At 41.5% G+C, this 19,809-nt stretch overlaps 1 protein-coding gene across 1 annotated transcript; it reads left to right on the top strand.

The window, feature by feature from the left end:
* Positions 1-10,920: 10,920 nt before the first annotated feature.
* On the top strand, positions 10,921-18,740 carry ankk1 (ankyrin repeat and kinase domain containing 1). Its single transcript, XM_076735724.1, has 9 exons — positions 10,921-11,113; positions 11,279-11,561; positions 11,677-11,828; positions 12,182-12,231; positions 13,130-13,285; positions 14,519-14,643; positions 16,591-16,624; positions 17,144-17,384; positions 17,637-18,740. The coding sequence occupies exons 1-9, from the start codon at positions 10,929-10,931 to the stop codon at positions 18,667-18,669; spliced, it is 2,259 nt and encodes a 752-aa protein (XP_076591839.1). The 5' UTR covers positions 10,921-10,928; the 3' UTR covers positions 18,670-18,740.
* Positions 18,741-19,809: the final 1,069 nt, after the last annotated feature.

The raw sequence follows: 19,809 nt of genomic DNA on the forward strand, positions 1-19,809 counted from the left end.
CAAGTTACTGAAAAGTCACCTCAGACTGCACATGCTGATCGTATGGTACAGTCCAATAGTCATCTTGAGCCTTTGTCACTGAGACCGACTCCAACAACTCCCACTACAAACAAACTCCCCCCTGCTGTGAAAAGAAAGAACACAACAGAGGCCCAGAGTGTAGAGGAGCTAGAGCATGAAATTTCTGTACAGGCTATCAAACAAAGCCAGCACGCCCTGCCTGGCATGATCGCAACAAGACGTCCTGTCAATAACCCCAGGCACAGCATCCAGACAGGTTTGTTAAATGCTGCCCACAGAGCTGGGGGGGCATATGACACTGCACCTACCATGGCAGGGGAATATTCCTCATTTAAAGACATCAAAAGAACTCTGATAACAAAAAGTGCCTTTGAAGCCAGACATCCTCTGCATGAGAGGACTCCTACAGTGCATACTCTACACAGAGCAGACCAACGGCAGAAGCATGCATTACCTGAAAAGACCTCAATAAGTCAAGTGATACTTGGAGCTCGGACTGATTCTGTACCACCTACAGCGATCTCGCTCATTATTAATAAAACCAGCTGTAGCACAATTGGCTGTGCTAAGTCAGACGAGACTACTGAAACAACAATTGGAGCAGGTGAGATTGATCGTACTACCCCAGAGAAAATGTATAAAACACGGGCTGGAAACACAGGAAACGAACATTTTAATGTAGCGCACACCCCTGACACAAAACCAGCAAATGACAACTGCAGCACCGATTGTCCTGTACCGGGAAAGACTACACCACAGGCCACCCACCTCACACCTGCAGTGCTTTCACCAGCCAATAGTACACCTGACCAAGTCCATGCCAGTGTTGATGAAACTTCGACAAAAACATGGAGAGTACTCGCTGAAACAGATCATTTGGAGAGGCATGGGACTCTTGAGCAGGCTTGGTTTGTAAAGAAAACAGCACAAAAACAATCTCACAGAGAGAGCTCTGAAGCTCAGGAGGCTATAGCAACTGGGGTCACTTTATCTGAACCTGAAGCAAATACTGCGCAGACCACTGTAAAGACTACTGAGCGGACACTGCTCGGTGAAAAAAAACCCACAACACAATTAAATAGAGGGGAAACCAAAGCTGAAATATTTGAGGCACAAAATGCCACCAGGTCAGCACGTGCCGTGTCTGACGGAGAGGCGGCATTACAAGAGTCTGGACGCAGGCTGTTACTGCTGGAGCCGGAGTCTGAATCAGAGCTGCCAAGGCTGAAGCATAGGAGAAGGACTTCACCTCATCTGCACCTCTCTGGGTAATCTTATTGTGTGTCCTATTATTCTACCATTATCTATTGATCATGCATTAACAAATGAAAGAATCATACTGGTGGAGTTATGCTATTATGTAGATAATTCATCAAAGGGAAGTGCTTTATTTTTCCCTAAATTAATATTGCCACATGATACTGCAGTTATGAGCAGGTACAGTTATGAAAACGATTCCTTATGATGCATTTAGGCCACTCCGAAATCCAATATATTGGAGTAGAAGCATCGCAGCCATGAGCTGTGGTGCTGGATGATCAAACCTAGATGACAAACAATAATCAAATGTAGATGTGGCCTTGGCAGTCCCTTAACTTCTCAAGCAGTGCCATCAGTCATCAGGTCAATCTTTTTTCTTTTTAATTATTTATCCAGCGCTTTGAACAAATAACTTCAAAACTAATGTCAGACTCGGGTGTACTTTCTGTGCTAACGTGCAAACACCAGCATGCCAACACACTAAACAAAGACATAAATATCAAACCTGCTAAACATTAGCATGTTGACTGTCATAGTGAGCATGTTAGCTCACTGACATTAGCATTTAGCTTAGCATATGTGCATACGTCCAGCCTCACAGGGCTGAGATTGCACCTGTGTAATCGGTTTTGTCACATGTCAGACAAAACACTGAGTTGGAGGAGAATTTTCAAAACAGATTCTGCTCAACTTTGACAGAAGATATGAGCAGTGAAATAGTTCACAGTGATGGATTACATATCTCAAGCAAGTTTTAGCTCCAGAAAGCTGATTTTCAAAGTACAGCAAAATGGATGGAAACAAATCACTGCCTGGAAGGTAAGAAATCAATCATTTAAAACGTGCAAAAGCGTGTTCTTCAGGCCATGATCAGCACTAATATCAAATCTGGTATTTCTAATGTATTTTTTGGCCTAAAACCAGCAAAATTACTCATATGGTAATACCTTTATTAAAGATTTATATTCAGTACATGGACAAAGAGTACATGCCACTGCTTCCTTTTTCACCTTGTAATAATGTTATTTGCAGTGTAACAGAGGTTTCAGATGACTTGTGTGGCAGTGGGAACTACACAGCAGAGATGAGTCTGGACCTGGGAAGAGGTCTCGAGCCTGGTGATGCTGTGCCTGCAAAAGGGAACCTCAGAGTAGTTATCAACCTAAAGACCAACAACAGTCGGATAAACCTTGAGGTCACTTCCTGTTGCCTGTCCCCGACCATCCAGCCTGACTTCAGCAACTCCACCTGCTGCCTTTTCTCCAGGTACACAGGCTGAAATAAGGTGACTGGGAAGAGATTTTGTTGGTTTATGCTCAGAGGGGGAGGGTTTGCTGTATTTCATATCTAAGTAAAAGGAAAAAGCCAAAATAATATGAGGACTCATAGCTCAGAAAGTCTATTTTCCTGTAGTATAAAAACTTAATACAGGCGAGCAGAGTCAGCAAATGCAGCTGTTGCACGGCGGGAAATTTACAGTACATTTACTGATCTATGTTCAGCCATCTGGACTGCATTTCATGGAAAGAAAACAAGCCCTCAGTCTTTCATTGTTTTTATTTCATATGCTGCCTAATACGGTTAAAAATTGGACAAAACAAATGAGAAAAACCTGACTTTTGCTTTTTATTAACATATTATCGAAATACACCCATGAATAATGCAACTTTTCAACCTCTGCCTTAACAAAACCTGGCCAGACGTACAAATGTGTTTACTAGAGAACCAGTGTTACTATAATTCACATCAATCCAGGGAGGTCAATTTTTAAGAGCTGAATATTCTCTGCTGGGTAAACAGAGGACTGCTATAAGTTGATGGTGTTATCTCTGTGAGCCAGCATCACTCAGATGGAAATTCGGTGTATTCCTGCACACTTAGAGGGGCAGCAGTATAAATACACCACCTCTGAAATATGTCAAACTGTGAATAGGCTTGCTGCTGACTTTTACTGTGCACCTCAAAAGAACACCTGTAAAGGGTGAGTACACCTGGGACAAATCCTTTTAATATGTATCTCCTCCAGGTGGAATGAAGAAAAAAGCTATAAAACATTCAACATCACCTGAAATCATACAAAAATCTCCTGTTCGAAGCTGAGTAAACTAGTCAAACATCAGCACACTGTTGGAAAATGATAGAGGATACTGTTGAATTTAAATACATAACTTATGAAGTTATTAATATGCACCATGAGTAACATAAAGCAAAAGTTGACTTTTATCTAACATGATTTCTTTCCTCTTAAGCTTTCAGCTCAATTTGCTATAAAATATTGATAACTAGCTGGTCTGTACTTTCTTCTGCCTTTACTATGTTTGCTGATCAATACAGCTTCAATGCCTTTTGATGGCTGTATGTAGACTTTACCTGCAGGTTATTCTCAATTTCACCATTTTTGCTTAAGCATTTCACTTTTTCTTTCAAGGGAAAATGACTCTGCTTAGGTTATGCTGTGCGTTTGTGTTGGTGCCTCAGGTTAGCAGCAGAGCCAGCGGGGATCACACTGCTGCCCAGCGACCTGTCAACCAGTGCCAGCTTCACCATCAGTCTCTTTCAAATGATTAATTACTCAGTAGTGTACCTACACTGTGATCTCAGTGTCTGCCTGAAGAACCGCTCTGACTGTGAAAGGGTAAGACTGCGGCGGGAACAGTGTAATGAATGCGAGACGATGAGCGAATGAGTGGCTGAGAGTGATTTAAATTTAGTGACACGGGGTGTGACACTGTGAAAACAGAGAGACAGATGAGGAGCCAACAGGGTGATGTAAATGGGCTGGGGAGATGAGCAAGAAGGGAGAGCAAGGTGAGTGAGGAAGAGGTAAATGAATATATGGTCAAACGTGGTGGAAAAAGAGGAGGAGAGGAAGGATTATTTGCAAGCAAGAGGATAAATCATTTTTTTAATTAGAAGTTAAAAAAGTGTTCGGAGTATGAAGCCATAGGTGTAGGAACCGCTCTCTAAATGTGTAAAGAGTGAGATGTACTGACTAAGACTGAGGCAGACAGCCAAAGACGCGCAGCCTAAAGCATCTGTCATGTCATGATGCGCTCTGGAGGTCGGATAAGGTCTTTGCAAAGTTTCAGAGTAACACTTGCAGAGTAGCAAAGGACGCCAGTATCAATTGCCGTCTCCTGCTGTTGTGGGAACAAGAACCCTGATTTAATGGGAAAAAGTGAATCATCTGACAAGTGCACATTAGAGGGCAGAGGTGAAACAGAGGATAAACTCTGGAGACTCATTCGCGTGTCTGCCTTTGTAGAGCACTTCTACAGCTCTCTGATGAGGTTTCTAGTGTCTCTTCATGTTTTCTTGTATTGCAAAGGCCTCTTAGACCAGCATTTTTTTTTTTTTTAGCTGTGGCTAATAGTCAGTTAAAAGTCACTGCAGGTGTTTGCACCGGTTTACTAATGTTTAAAATGCAATGTTTAAACTGCTCTATCAAGACCACAATATCCAGAACATGAACTTTTACATTTTCCACATAATCTGGAACTTCCCTTGTGTGCACTGCATGCTTTTTCCCCTTTGTTTCCTTCAAATAATAGCATTTCCCTCTTGGCACTTGGTGCCAGGCAACATTTTTTCCTGAAATATTTCATTTACATAAGAGGTAAACATGATCTCAACTACTTCTTTTGAACTGCTCCAGCTCAGAGTTGGCCACTTAGATTAAAAGAAAGAGTGTTGCTTTCAAGCAAAAATCCTATTTCCAGCACTCTGTTTGAAATAGATGTTGTGCTTCTGCCCTTTTATCCAAGTAAAAAAATACCACAAAGCAAAACGGGTTTTAGACATGCTTGCCAGAGAAGTGCCCGTATATTACAACTCATATTCAACAACTATTTTTGTTTGGTGTTCCTGCTGTTTTTGATGGTAAACAGGAACACTATCCTTCTTCCAAAAAGTTAATTACCTGTTAGCCACTCTATCATTTTTCATACTTGCAAGCTAAATATTCCCCTTGTCTTTTTATAGCTGTGCCTTCAGCAGAGGAGTTCATTTCCCTTAGAGGGTCCAGAGGCTGTTGTCACCAATCTCAGGAATCGCATATCCTTTGGTCCCATGTTGAAGGAAGTGAAGAATTCTACCTTCCCGGAGGAGATGGGTAATTATTAGCTGTGCCTTAAAAAACAAAACGATCAATCTGAGATAACACAGGGTGTACAGGAGATGCTGCAGGACAGGAAATGAGAGATGATCATGCCATTTATCTATAGAATGTGAGAAGAGCCCTATCGTTAAGTGGCTCTCTGTGTCTATATATATATTTATTTATCTCCATGGATTTATCATGGAAAGCTACTCTACAATCAGTGTGCAGAACACACACACACACACACACACACACAGCGAGCCGAAGCTGGCTCTTCATGAGGATGCCTCTGTACCTTTTACCTGCAAAACGTTGTACTTTTTCTAAATGTAATGAAGAAAAATGTTTTTTAAAGAGAGCATTCGCCAGTGTCGCGAGTTCAGAACAGAAAGAGGCTCCACACTATCAAATACATTTGCAATTCATTGAAGGCAGAGTGACTGTAATCTCTGTAAGCAGATACCTGCAGATGAATACTGAATCTGTAGGCTAGAGACAAGAATTGGTATTGGAAGTGTTCTGTTTTCTGTTTGCAGTCCAACTAGTATTGACCAATCACCAACAACCAATAAGAGTGGGCTTTGAGGTGGAACGCATTGCCTGAAAGGCAATCACAGATGACGATTTAGCTTTTTATTAGCTTTTTTAGATTGATCTATATTGACATGTGTTTGTAGAGATTAGCGGAAATGTCAAGTTCTGATTAAGTTTGAAAGTAATGTTGCTAACTGGACTGTAAACAATGACACACGGAGGACATCTGTTATCTGTTATCCTGATATGCGCTGGCCACACTTGAAGCTCTGAAACACTGGTGGTCGCCCCCAAACCCTGAATTGTAGTCAGATGATGGTACAATGGGTTCTCAGACTGGTGGTGGATGGGAATTAGTTATTTTTTCTCCATAAAGACAAATAAATCATAAGTGCAGCCTCATGTCAGATTATTTCTGTCTAATTTTCAGACCCAGCAGAGCTAGACCTGGCTCTGGTCATCGTCAGCCTGGTGGGCGGCTCCTCTCTGGTCACAGTGATGCTGCTGCTGGTCTGGCTGGCCTACCGTCGCCGGGCAATCTGGCCGCACCACCCGGCAGCTCCACCTCGACCCTGCTGTGGCTGTCTGCACCCAGGAGGTGACTTGATCCTACCGTGACCAAGGAGGAACCACTGCCAATTACACTGATCACATCCTCACCAAAATAGCTGCCGACAATTACATTAGTCAACAGACAGTGGAGCAGTCAATCATATTAACTGTTGAGCAGAGGCGGCCAGTCATATCAGCGGGTATAGGCCAGACTAGACGATGAGGAGCAATCCAATTCCCACCTCCTCTCATAGGTGACACAGCTGTTGCGGCTGAATTTCACACTTAACCATGAGCAGTCTATTATCATTCACAGAAAATAATACCATCCCAAATAGAAAATCTGCTCTGATCCCTTTTTTTCCCTCAGTGGCAACAAATCAATACTCTTTGTATCTCAGACTGACAGCTTGTTCATATACTGGTATATATATGATATAATTATGCATTCGTGGCTTGACAGTTATATTGGGACCCTGTGATAAGCTCCTTAAATGTCCAGTCAAAATGATGTATTACAATGTGTGAATATATTGTAATGTGTTATGGCAAATAGTGGAGCCTGTCCAATCACTAATCATTATCTACCATTTAACAATTGAATAGATATACAGCAGTTCCTCTACAGAGGAAGTTTTTTCACCACTTTTGATCTGTCTCTCAGGAGGAATTCTTGATCATTATTGACTTTAATTCATGCTGAATGCTGAATCTCTGACATAAATCCTTAATCATCATAATGAAATAACATATAATGGAAAAACTGTCTCTTTCTGGCATTGTTTCTCCCTTCACATACCTTCATCTATTTTAAGTTATCAGTGAAGGATCATTACTTACAGCAGTGCCAACACTGTGGTTCTTCTTCCCTTACTATGTATGTCAGTGCACAGCTTTGCAGAGAGCTAAACGCACCTCCAGTAAAGATCGAGGGCAGCAATCAGCCTTTGACGTTGGACAACAAATTCAGCGATTGTGTTTGCAGATCAGAAAATGATAATTTTCCATAAATAAGAGTCAGACTGCGGGCGATGTAAAAACGAATTTATATAGTAACAAGGAAACTGAATCAGCAGAACTATACACTAAAAGTGGCGTAATACTTCATCAGAACTGCCTGCCAGATGGCCAAATGACTTTGGAAACCACACCTTTCAGACAGGTTAAGTGAGGTTTACACTTCAAATGTTCTATAAATTAGATGATGCACAGATTTGTAGCAGTTCAAAGAGAGTTCGCCTCAATGACCCCCACTCTTTCATCTTGTTTCATTACGTTTAGCATTTCACATGCTCACAGAATGTGGATCAGAGGTGCTGGAGTTAAGCTTATTAGTTATTAGGGGATGTGAGGGGCAATGGAAAAGCTGTAAGCTCCAGGCAGGCATCTTATCCAGTGTGGTAGAGCCTGCTAATGTGATTGGCTGAGCTGCGAGATGTGGCTTCCATCAATGAAGACAGACTTCTCCCCTCAGGTAGCCTATCAGGAATCTGATCACGAGCGCCTGGTTTTCATTGGAACATTAATCCACGAGTCTGTCCTAAATAATAGTGTGAGTTAGTGAAGCATGAAACTGTGGCTGTCAGTGAATGTTAAATTCACCTATCACCTCACCTGCATAGATAAAGAGAGAGAGTTGAAGGGTTAGGGGGTTTGGGAGAACACTGTGGTGCAAGGAGTTCTGCAGAGTGATATCCAATGAAAATACCAAAAACGGTGTATACTGTATTAATGATGGATGCTCTTTCAAGTTTATAATGGTTATTCTGCTCGTGTCGTCTCGTATTTCAGCTAAAAAGTTATGATCCCCAGTTAATGTGCTGCAACATAATGGAGTCGTGATCATATAAAGTCTCAAAATAGCGTTTTTACAGCATTTTCCGTTTAGGGTGCAGCCTGATGACAGTACAGACATATACGGTAGGTCAGGCAACTCCCAAAGACGACGTGCATCTTCTCCCTAACACAGCCCTGCAGGGCGAGGCAGCAGATTTAAAAGCAGCAGGGAGGGGAAAATCCCACTGAAGTGGAATTATTAATACAAATTTCCAACCATCTCTTTGAGATGAAAGCCTGAACAAAGAGCCACCTCAGAGTGCAGAAGAAGAAATGGCATGGCTGGAGAATCATCACCTACAGCTGCTCTCTAATGAGACACACAGTGTGGACTGAAAGCCCCACTGAATCACATTTACATTTACAGTTTATAAAAGCTGGAGAAGGACACAGACAATGAAAGATGAGCATCTGTCCGATGAGGGTTGCACACAATTGTGAGTTTGTGGTGGATATTTGCATCATGCTCTCCACAGGAACCATACTGCATCTAAATGTGCTATGTGGTAAGAATAAAGAAAAACAAAGGAGACGGCCCACACATTTATACATTTATATGCAACTAGTGGCCCACAGGAACAATTTGTTTAAATATGTTTGTTGGTTTACATAAATGTGCTTAACTGAGTTCATCTCTTTTTTTAACGCTGAAAAGAAAAAAACACCTCGTCTCCAGATAAATTCAGCCGTAAGGGGGGTTGAGTGGTGGAAAATATAACTGACGAGCCTATAAAACTGAACAGCAGGTGGGAATAAAAGGGAAGGTGGTGGAGGACATCTTTGTTTCCTCATCTTCTTGAGTGAGCTCCCTATTACCCTAATCCTCTCCCATAAGCCAGACAGTTTAAATCTTTTCTCTCAAATAACACCCCGCTTTAATGATGCAGAAAGATGAAATCCACAATTTCGAGGTCTAACGGGAAGTCAAGGTGGAAGGTGGTAAATGCCTTCACACATTAGGAACTGAAATGGGTGCAGTTCACACACCACACCAGAGAGGATAAGCAAAGCTAGCTTGCAGCAATGTTAAATTTGTACCTGGCATAATTATTGCTCAATTACAGTGTGCTAAATGCAAAGCAGAGAATGACATGATATCCAATTTGAACTGAAAACCATCTTCCTGGTGAGTATAATGCAAATGAAATAATTCCCTCTTTGTTGTCTGTTGAAAGCAACACGCCCCCCCACACAAATCTGTCCCAAAGCTTTTAATCACATTTTTGTTTTCTCTGTGTCTGTGTCTTAAACAGGGCCTGAAAACCAGCCAGACTGGCTCTAAGTGATTAGCATGAGAGAAATGAAACTCTTGTGTCACTGTAGATCCTTTACAGACACTTCATTTACTCATAATGAATGTTTGAGCTTCGCCAACAAAGTACTAAAGTCAATTTTCAACACAATTTGCCACCCAGTTTAGGCCTTGAAATGATAAAGAAGTACGAAATATCTTGAAGAATGATCATTGAATTTAAAATGTATTTAGATCTTAATCACTTTGATATAACCTCCACTGCCAGAAACCATGTCGAGAGTACACTACAGACACAACACTGTTTCACAATAACCTTTAAAGGAATAGTTTGATATGCCAAGCATATAACACAATCAAAAGTCTTTGGAGCTTCAAAGGGTGCTGGTAGGCAGATTTTGTTGCCTTTGTACAAACCAGGCTAGCTGTTTCCCCATGTTTCCAGATTTTCTCACTTTCATTCTACAATTAAAATTAGTATTAGAAGATTATTCCACCCGTCTGGCTGCTCGATCTTCTCATCGAACTCTCAGCAGGAAAGCTAATAAGCGTATTTTCCCAAAATGTTGGACCTATTCCTTTAATGAGTATGAAAATGAAGGCTGCTGTATGAATGTACGTGACATGACAAGCCTTTCTCTTAAATTAGCTTTATTTCAGTTTCCGTTTTCTTATCCATAACTTTGATGTTATGTCATGTAGGCATGAGAGCAACTGTTCGGCAGCGTGTGGGTTGTACACGCATGCATACACACACCATCCAGACCCTGCTGCTGTGGAGAATTGCCATATTCTCCAACTCAAACTGTCTTGTACTGAGCTATTCCACTGGAGCTGCTGGGGGTTAAGTGCCTTGTTAAAGGACAGTTTGATAGAAGTAGATGGTTCATGAGGCAGTTCATTTACTGTATATACAGACCCAAAGCACACTGGACATATATGTCATATCACCTATCATAACTGATACTCAGCTGGTGCCACATCGACACATTTCTTTCAGTTTTCCTTTCAGATGTCAGTCTTGATATTACAGGTAAAAGATAATAAGTTTGCCTGGAAGACTGAAAGCTAGGTCAGCAGTCTTTCTTGGTGACTAAAAACCGGCTTTGCAGCATTGCAGTGTAAACAAGTTCTGCATCTCAGCTCCACCCACAGATCAACAGTGTTGTCTAGTATGTGTGTGACTCCACATGCCTTTCACACCGCCAGCTGTCACTGGTTTGAATGTGTATCCGTGTCCTACAACTTTCCCATTCCTTCATGAGACGCAAGGTCCTGCTGCGCCACTGATTGATGTCGATCCGGAGGATAAACCACCCTGTTTATGTGTATGTGTAGGATTAGACAGCAAGTGTGTTGGGGGTCTCTGTACTCATGGATTGCATTGACGGATCTATCCAGCAGTCGAGGAACTTCAAGAAGGACGACTTTGAGGCTGATTGGATTAAGGTGGCAGAATGCAGATTTGGTCAGGTGTACCAGGTCAAGCTCAAGGTGTGGCGGGTAAAATGTGCCCTGAAGAGCTTCGAGACATCCTTGTGTGCAACAAACTTTTACAGGTGGGACTTCAATTATGAAAACTAGGACAAATTGCTTGTCATCCTGCTGTCAGATACAAGCAACTGTCTGAGTTAACAGCAATTTCTCAGCATATTGACACAGTTGAGTACGTTGAATTTTGTGGTTTTCAGTAGTTAAAGTTCAAAATACCGATTTTTTCACAGGAGAATAATAGACGAGGCGTCCGACATAGCCAAAGTGAAATTCAAATACATTGTGTCCATCTATGGGCTGTGCAGTGAGGCAACTGCTGTGGTGATGGAGTACATGAGTAATGGATCGCTGAACAATCTCCTGGCAAGTCACACTTTGATGTGGCCAAAGAAGTTCCAGATGATTCATGAGGCCTCAATGGGCATGAATTTCCTCCACAGCATGAAACCACCGCTACTCCATCTTAACCTCAAGACGTCCAACATCCTACTAGATGATAATCTCCATGTCAAGGTCAGTGACACTCAGTGAAACGAGGCGTAATGATGATACAGTGATCTTTTGATATTTCCGAGCATCTCCAGAGCAATGCTTGCAAATTATGTACCACTATTATTTTTCTACTAAGATTTCAGATTTTGGGCTAATCCGCTGGGAAGAGGGTATGAGCAAGAAATCATTCATGGAGAATCTGACAGCAAGAGGGAACATAAGTTACATTCCTCCAGAGACCTTCACACAGTGCTCCGATCCTCCAGGAACCACCTTTGATGTTTACAGGTGACTTGCTAAGGGTATTTTTGAAATTGCACCATCAGAGTCAATGAGTCCTTTCTGACTCAGTGCACAGTACACAATACGTAATTCATAAAGTGTAACCTTGCACTCTACTGGATATGTCTCAAGTAACTGGGACACCTTCTATATTTTTTTAGTCATGTCTGGCTCACTCTTTCTTACCCTTTTATATTGCCTGGTTTCATTTTACATTAAAAAAGCATCATGTTTTTATTGAACAAAAACATTTTTTAATACTAAAGAAGCCTTGCCACAAAGTTCACTGAATACCAGATGTGAGAAAGTGAAAAAATTATGACTGAAGTGCCTCTCTCTGCTTTGATCCTTTTTTGCAGCTTTGGTATTGTGATTTGGGAGATTCTGACACAACAGAAAGCGTACGCAGGTAGGACTTACTGAATCTGGGATGCATCTCATTTTCATATCAAGTAGAAAAACTGCTCTTCAGCAGCAAGTCACATAACTCTCAACACTATCACTAGCTGCGAGCACCATAAGGATGTCTTTTTATGACAAAAATGGCAACATTCATTCATTGATGTATTCAACCATTAACCCACTGTTAAACCTCTTCATCATTTTTACTGTTGCACAGTGAACACACATTACACAAAAAGCCTAAGCCGTTACAAATGCTGTAAAAAAGCATAAATAAAATGAGAGAAACACTTCCCCCAAAAACACGTGGTCACCTACAGAAATGAGCTTATAGCATTTCATTGAAACACATGCTGTGAGGTAGAGGTGTAGAGGTTACAATAACAGGCAGGAGCAGACTGTCAGGGGTTCAGGGTTCATTGTATTTAACAATGACTGAGACCTTGATCTTAAATTAACCTTTGCTGAATCTTTTTATGTTAGCTTAACCCAGCCCTGGTCAAGTACTGATTGTCTAAACCTAAGCCTCAACTCAGGCCTAATAATTTGTTTTATTCACTTCAACATAAGCTAACCTTTCAAAATAATGGCGTGACATTTTGGGGAATGGCTTGTTCCCTTTCTTGCAGAGAGTTAGATGAAATCAATAGTAGGCTCATTTCTGTCCATTAAACATGAAGCTATAGCCAGGAGGTGGTTAACTTAGCTTAGTGTGAAGACTGGAAAAAAGGAGAAAACAGCTAGCCTGGCTCTGTCCAAAGGAAACAAAATCCTCCTGCCAGCACCCCTGAAACTCAATAAGCATGATCTCATTTCTTTAATCAAAGTGTAAGTGGAACTATTCCTTTAACATAAACAGGTAAACATGGTGTGTTTGCTGCTTCGTGTCTGTTTTGTGGACTCAGGGTGCAGCGTGACCACAGTGCTCTTACAGGTGTCACATGGGAAGAGACCCTGTGTGGAGATGATACCCGAACAGAAGCCCCATGAGTGCGACCAGATGATCAGCATCATGAGGCAGTGCTGGGACCAGGACCACAGGAAGAGGCCACAGTTCTCAGGTGCAGAAAAAAAACAGAAGACTTGAATTGTTTTCTGCCAAATTGCTAATCTGGATTTAAAACTCTCAATGTAACCGCAGCTCTTGTCATCCACTGAGTTCCTAATATTACCGAGTTAGTATTTTAAAAGTAAAAAGCTGATCGCCGACATGCACTGCAAGGATAAAGAACTGCAATTTTTCTTATAGACGATGAAATTTAACATGCCATGTAACATAGGAGGGTCCCGGTTACTCAAAATCTTTCATACATTCACACAAGACACTCATGAACATAACATAGAGGAATTATCTTTATCCAGTATCCATGGATTGTAACATACCAGCATTTTTAAGGCTTATTTGTACAATGACAGCTTTAATTATTGTATCACCAGTTTGCCCTGAAGCTCTAACAAAATACATTTGAGAAAAGACCATAGCAAGCACAGTGTCTTGGGTGTATCCACCGAGACATGATGTTAAATTTGTCAGATTTGTCTGCTGTTGTGTTTAATTGCTTTCATCATTTTAATGTCTCATTGAAAAAAAAAATTGTAAGATATGCAGTAATGATATCAGTTTATTTATCTTCTTAATGAAAACATCAACAGGTAACAGTTTTTTGAGTTTTATTTAAAGGAAGAAATGAAAAATGCTATCAAACACTGCACTCAAGGACAAGGGTTTTTCAAGCAAAACCCACAGTATTGCTGTGAAACATACAAACTCTCACACACCACAGCGTGGACATGCGCCAAATGATTAAAAGACATTTTGCATCTGCTGCCATGAAAGGCATTTGGCACTTGTCCCTCTTTTGATCCACATTGTCTAAAACAAAGATGTACCAAGCAAAGCAATCATGTTGCCCTCTTAAGCCTCGAAAGCAATTATCAAGTCAACAGTCAATGAGTCGTCACAGAGAACACATTCTACTACACGTGATGCTTGAGTGAAACATTTGCACAAGAGAAAGTGGGTCACCTCTGTTTAGAGAAGCACTTATGGCTTGAGAAATCATGTTGATGAATACAAATTAGTGTCATGTTTATTCATAAACGGCAGCACTTCCAATTGTGTTACCATATCTATTAAAGAATTTACCTGTAATTCATGCATGACAGTTCATTCTCTGCTGTGATGCAATTATGAGAGGATCCCACAGGGGTTTGGAGTTGCAAGCCTAGGCATATATTTGTTTGATTAGGCAATTTCAGAGCAGTCCTTTCCCTGACTGCTGTTTTGTTTCCAGACACTGTGAGGAGAACGGAGGCTCTGAGTGAAGTCCTGAAGATCCCAGGACCAATCCAATGTCACAACAATGGTGATGAGGGCCAGAAATCAAATTACCCTTGGCTGGTCTCCCCAGTACACAAGGTTAGTTCTGCCTGATACGTTGCTTGAATGGTACCGTAGTATCTACTATATCTACTCCACCTTTGCAATAATGAGCAGCTCAGTCAGGTTAGTGGTATTTAAATGAAGAGTGTGGCAATAGGTAAAGCAGTTTACACTACAAAAAATATACATCCAGCAAAGTGGCTCAGTGATGATGCAATAAGGCAAAAGGTGCTTCAAACCTGCAATAACTGATCATTTGTTTGGCCAGCTGGGAGCAACAGAAGCAAGTTGTGAAGACACTGACAAACAGTATTGTCACCTTTGAAAGTGGATGCAATGCGCTTGTTAGCCACACACCGTTGGAAATCTTAGATTCTTGTGATTCAGTTGATGCAAACCATTTCAGGAATACAGTCACAACAGCAGGCACAACCAACACCAACAACAAACACGTAGCAGATTATGAAATTGAGGCAACTCACCAATGGAGGCTCATAGTAATCCAACAATCGATAAGACTCCAACAAGAAAAGTCTGGTTACATCGGCCAAGGTCCAGTTGGTCCAGTCCCAGTAAAAACTTAGTCCAAAATGCCGTAATAATCAAGAGAAAGCTGTTTTATCCTTTCAAAGTAGCCAACACAAGTGAAGAAATCCTCCAAGCATGTAAGCACATACAGGCAACATGTTGGTCTCAAGATGGCCGCTGCACTCTGATGTTTCGATTGACAGGTCACTTGACCAATTAGGATCTTCCATTTCATTTCTGTAGCCAATAGCAACCAACAAGAGTCTGTGCTGAGAGGAAGGGCCTTGTCTAAAGATCTAGCCATAAATCAAGGAAATACAGATGACCTACATATAGATTGCCTAAATATAAATAAAGATAATAATGATGCATCTAGATAAATATAATAAATAGCCTAATCTTTTTCCGATCAAGGGCCATTTCAGTTTTTATAACATCCTTCAAGGGCAACACTAAATTATTGAACACATATCACACTACCCCCTAACGCAATGCCTGGAACTATTTCTCTTTGGTGAGGTTGGATTGGCCATGTTTTTTTTTTTTTTTTGTTTTTTTTTAAATATGTCTGATCATGCAGAAAAAGTTTATTTTATTTAAGGATAGTGGTCAGAATAAGCCATTTACTATCACACAGTTGTGTGTACCCTTTTATAATCATAATAATGACTGAAAACACCCGTATGGCCCTGATCAAAACTTCAGTGTTTGGCCTGATAAAATACACAGTTGACACACGCAGGTTTAAATGGCTATTAAGAGTAACTTTCCACACCCATGACTTGTTTGATCTCTGTGAATAAATAGTCATTTCACATTTCACCCAAGGTTGCACTGACTTGCACTACTTGATATTGAACCATGGGGAAAACAAAAGAACTCTCAAAGGATGCCCAAGAAAAGCTACTTCAACCTTATAAATCAGGACAGGATATCCAGAGATTTGAAAACACCCAGCAGTAGTGTTCAAAATCTGATAAGGAAGTGAAAAATTAGGGATTCTGTTGATACAAAGACACAGTCAGGTCAACCAACAAAGACTTCAGCCACAATGGTCAAAGCCATAAACGCTGTGTTTGAAGAGGAGTCGACAAGGCCAGTGATGAAAATCACTACTGTGGAGCATGGAGGTGGATCTCTGATGTTTTTTTTAGCTGAAGCAGCACAGAGAATTTAATCAGAATAGACGGAAAGATGAATGCAGCATGTAATCAGAAAATATTGGAGGACAGTTTACATTCATCAGCCCAGAAGCTGTGCACGGGACGCACTTTGACTTTCCAACATAACAAGGGTCCAAAGCACAGCTGCACCCACTGCAGCTGTTTAAGTGTTGAGTCATTCATACCCCTTGAACACATTTTGATTCATATATGTGCTTGTTAACCACTTGTTATGATTGATGTCACTGCTAATAACTTTTGCAGCATTTCCTCTGTGTCTTTTCCATCTTAGATTGCTTTGCCTGAGATGCCTGACCTTCCCTCAGGTAAACACATGAGTGGAGTAAGATGGAAAATCATGTTCAGCGCAGTACAAAGCCTGGAGGGCTGACATTTAAAAAGTGCTATTTACAGTCCTGTCACATTTTTAATATTACCTTTAGTACTGAAAAGCAGAGTCAACTATCGGTGGAAGAGAGAAGAAAAGAAACATTCAGGCAGCGGCTTGGATCCTTTTACTCTGACAGGTTGACTAGATTACTGAACGGAGGATTCATATAATATATATTCATATAATACTTTCATCAATGCTTTCGATGCCACTCACCATCAGAATGTAAACATATAGGTTCATTTTTTCAAACACTAATGCACAAAGCACACATTTCAAATACTGACTGAGCTCCAAAGCCTCCAGAAAGCTTCGCCCTCTGCCAATATGTACATAAGCACACTTCTGTACACAATAAAATGAGGACACTCAAATTCAATACAGCAAAATTCGTATAAATGAAAGTCCCTTTGAGAAACTATATCATTTCTACAGCTCTGCTTTCATTTCACAGATGACCAACACGGCAAGGACAACATTCTGTCTCTGCTGTCCAAAAAGGACTTTGGTAGTTTCAGACAGTCTGTGAGAAGAGAGCATGTGAGCGCACTGTTTTCAGACAAAAAGAGCCTCCTCCACTACACGGTGGCCAGCAGGGATGCAGAGAGTGTCGAGCATGTCCTGAGTCTGGGTGCTGATGTCAACTGTATGACTGCCAAGGGTTACACTCCTTTGATTATTGCTGTTCTGCACAGGTTTGTGTCAAAAATATATATTAACGAATTCTCAGTTTAAAGTGACACAATGAAAAGTATGTGGCTTTTTTTTTTGTTCTGCTCCTGTATTCAAAGATGAAGGAAGAGGTTGACAGTTTGGGAAATACTGGAGGAAAAAATTGATTCTTCTCTTCTGCTTGTATGCTAAATATGAGGCAGAAGAGCCTCAGCTTAGTATAAAGACTGGAGTGAGTAATGTTGTACCCTAGGAATGAAATTTCTTTTCTACAGGCTTCATGACATCATCTCTTTGTTGCTGGAACATGGAGCAGATGCCACCCAGGGAGATGAGGACCAGTGGACAGCGCTCCATTTTGCTGCTCAGAACGGCGATGACAGGGCTGTCCGTCTCCTGTTGGACAAAGGAGCTGTGGCGGATGCCCGGGAAAAAGCCGGTTGGATGCCCCTCCACCTGGCCTGCCAGAACGGCCATGAAACAGTGGTGCGCCTGCTGCTTTCACGGCTGTCAGAGGAAGCAGTCGGAGAACGGGAGGCGCAAGGGAGGACACCACTCCACCTAGCCTCCGCCTACGGACATGTGAATATTGCCAAGCTCCTCCTCTCTCAGGGAGCAGATCCCAACGCTATTGACTGCTCTCTCTCCACTCCTCTTCACTTATCAGCTGAGGAAGGCCATAACAGAGTGGTGAGACAGTTGCTGAAGAATGGGGTGAATACTGACAGTGCAGACAGAAGAGGATACACTCCACTTCACCTGGCTGCACTGAGGGGTCATACAGGCATATGCAGGCAGCTGTTGTCAAACAAGTCCAGCCATGACTCTAAGACCCTGCAAGGTTGGACTCCCATGCACCTGGCTGCCTTAAGGGGCCATGAAACCACGGTGCTCCAGCTGGAGAGTCAAGGCGGCTGTGTGAACGCCAGAGGTGAGAATGGATGGACCCCGCTCCACCTCGCCTGCCATCAGAGTGAGCCGGAGGTTGTGGCAACGCTCTTGACAGCCAAAGCTGACCCAAACGTGGCAGAGGACAGTGAAGGATGGACGCCACTGCATCTGGCCTGTACCAGTGTCAGCTTCCCAAGTGTCCTCCACTTGATATCACATCATGCAGATGTCAATGCAGTAAACTCAGGAAAGGCGACACCTTTACACCTGGCTGCCCAGCATGGCTGTATACCCATTGTAAAGGCTCTGCTGCTGAATGGAGCAGACAGGACTCTGCTGGACTCGTCCGGATCCACAGCTCTGAATGTGGCCCAGAGGCGTGAAAAATGGGAAATAGTGCAGCTGTTGGAGAAGTAGTTGCAATATGTCATACGAGCACAATGAAAACACGAATAACACAGCTGGATGATTATTCCCCTTTTGAGTGGGGTTTTAATGAGCAGCTTAAAGCAAGATTTTGAAAAGATTTTTTAGATGTTTTATCATATTTAGAAAAGATGGATGAAAAATGACCACGATTATGAGTAAAATGCACAAATACTATTCCTAATTTATATTTTATACGTTCACTTCACAAAACTCCTCACAATTTGAATGTCCTGAAGTCATTACAAAAATTTTGAAAAAAAAAGTCTGTTCCTCTTTTTGGTTTACAAACAAATTAGCTTTTTTTTGTTTAATTCTGCCGCTCATTAATTTGCAGTAAGTTTAAACAGACATGCCACAGGCAGTGAGGTGATGCTGGCATTTATATAAGAATGAATGAGGCCAAAGTCCATCAAATCCTACAGGGACATTATAATGGAAAATGGAGCCAACGCCTAAGTGGCCTATAAGGAGAAAACGTATTGATTCTGTTCTTTGAATCACCTTGCTTACTTCCTCTGTGTGCTTTCCTTGTGAATGGAATTAATGCTGCTTTGACATATGATGAAGATGAAAACATAAAAGAGCTGCTGCTGTAATGGCTTCTTGTGGCATTCATTTGATTAAACCTGCCAGACTTTATGAGGGTGTTACGCATCTAATAATCTGGTAAAAATATGGATGACAACAGACTGGTGGATGACTGTCACTGGCATTATTTAGATGCATCTATTGAAGTTCCACAACTATAAATACATATGTGCTTTATGACAAGGAGAGCTAACTCTGATTATCAGTCATTCCCTGCAGACTGAGGGAAGCACTGCCCAGCTTATGCCACACTCATTTACCACAGTGACACCTTCTTAAATCGAAATTAAATGCATGGATTCAGGAGCTGCATTGACCTGCACATTCACAGGTACCACAAGGGACTGACTCTGACAGAGCTGCGGGACTTGAGCCGAATCAAATTACTGTAAATGAACAGAGCTGAGATAAATTGGACTCAGACTGTCTTCAGATTTTTTTTTTTTTGGGTTGCTAAATGAAAGTCTGCTGTGTCATTTTTAAATAGCTATTTTATTCCAAAAGTCTTATTTTCCCCATGATGTTTGACCCCGAGGATAT

Source organism: Chaetodon auriga, chromosome 7 (assembly GCF_051107435.1).
Source record: "Chaetodon auriga isolate fChaAug3 chromosome 7, fChaAug3.hap1, whole genome shotgun sequence".
NCBI classification, from domain to species: domain Eukaryota; kingdom Metazoa; phylum Chordata; class Actinopteri; order Chaetodontiformes; family Chaetodontidae; genus Chaetodon; species Chaetodon auriga.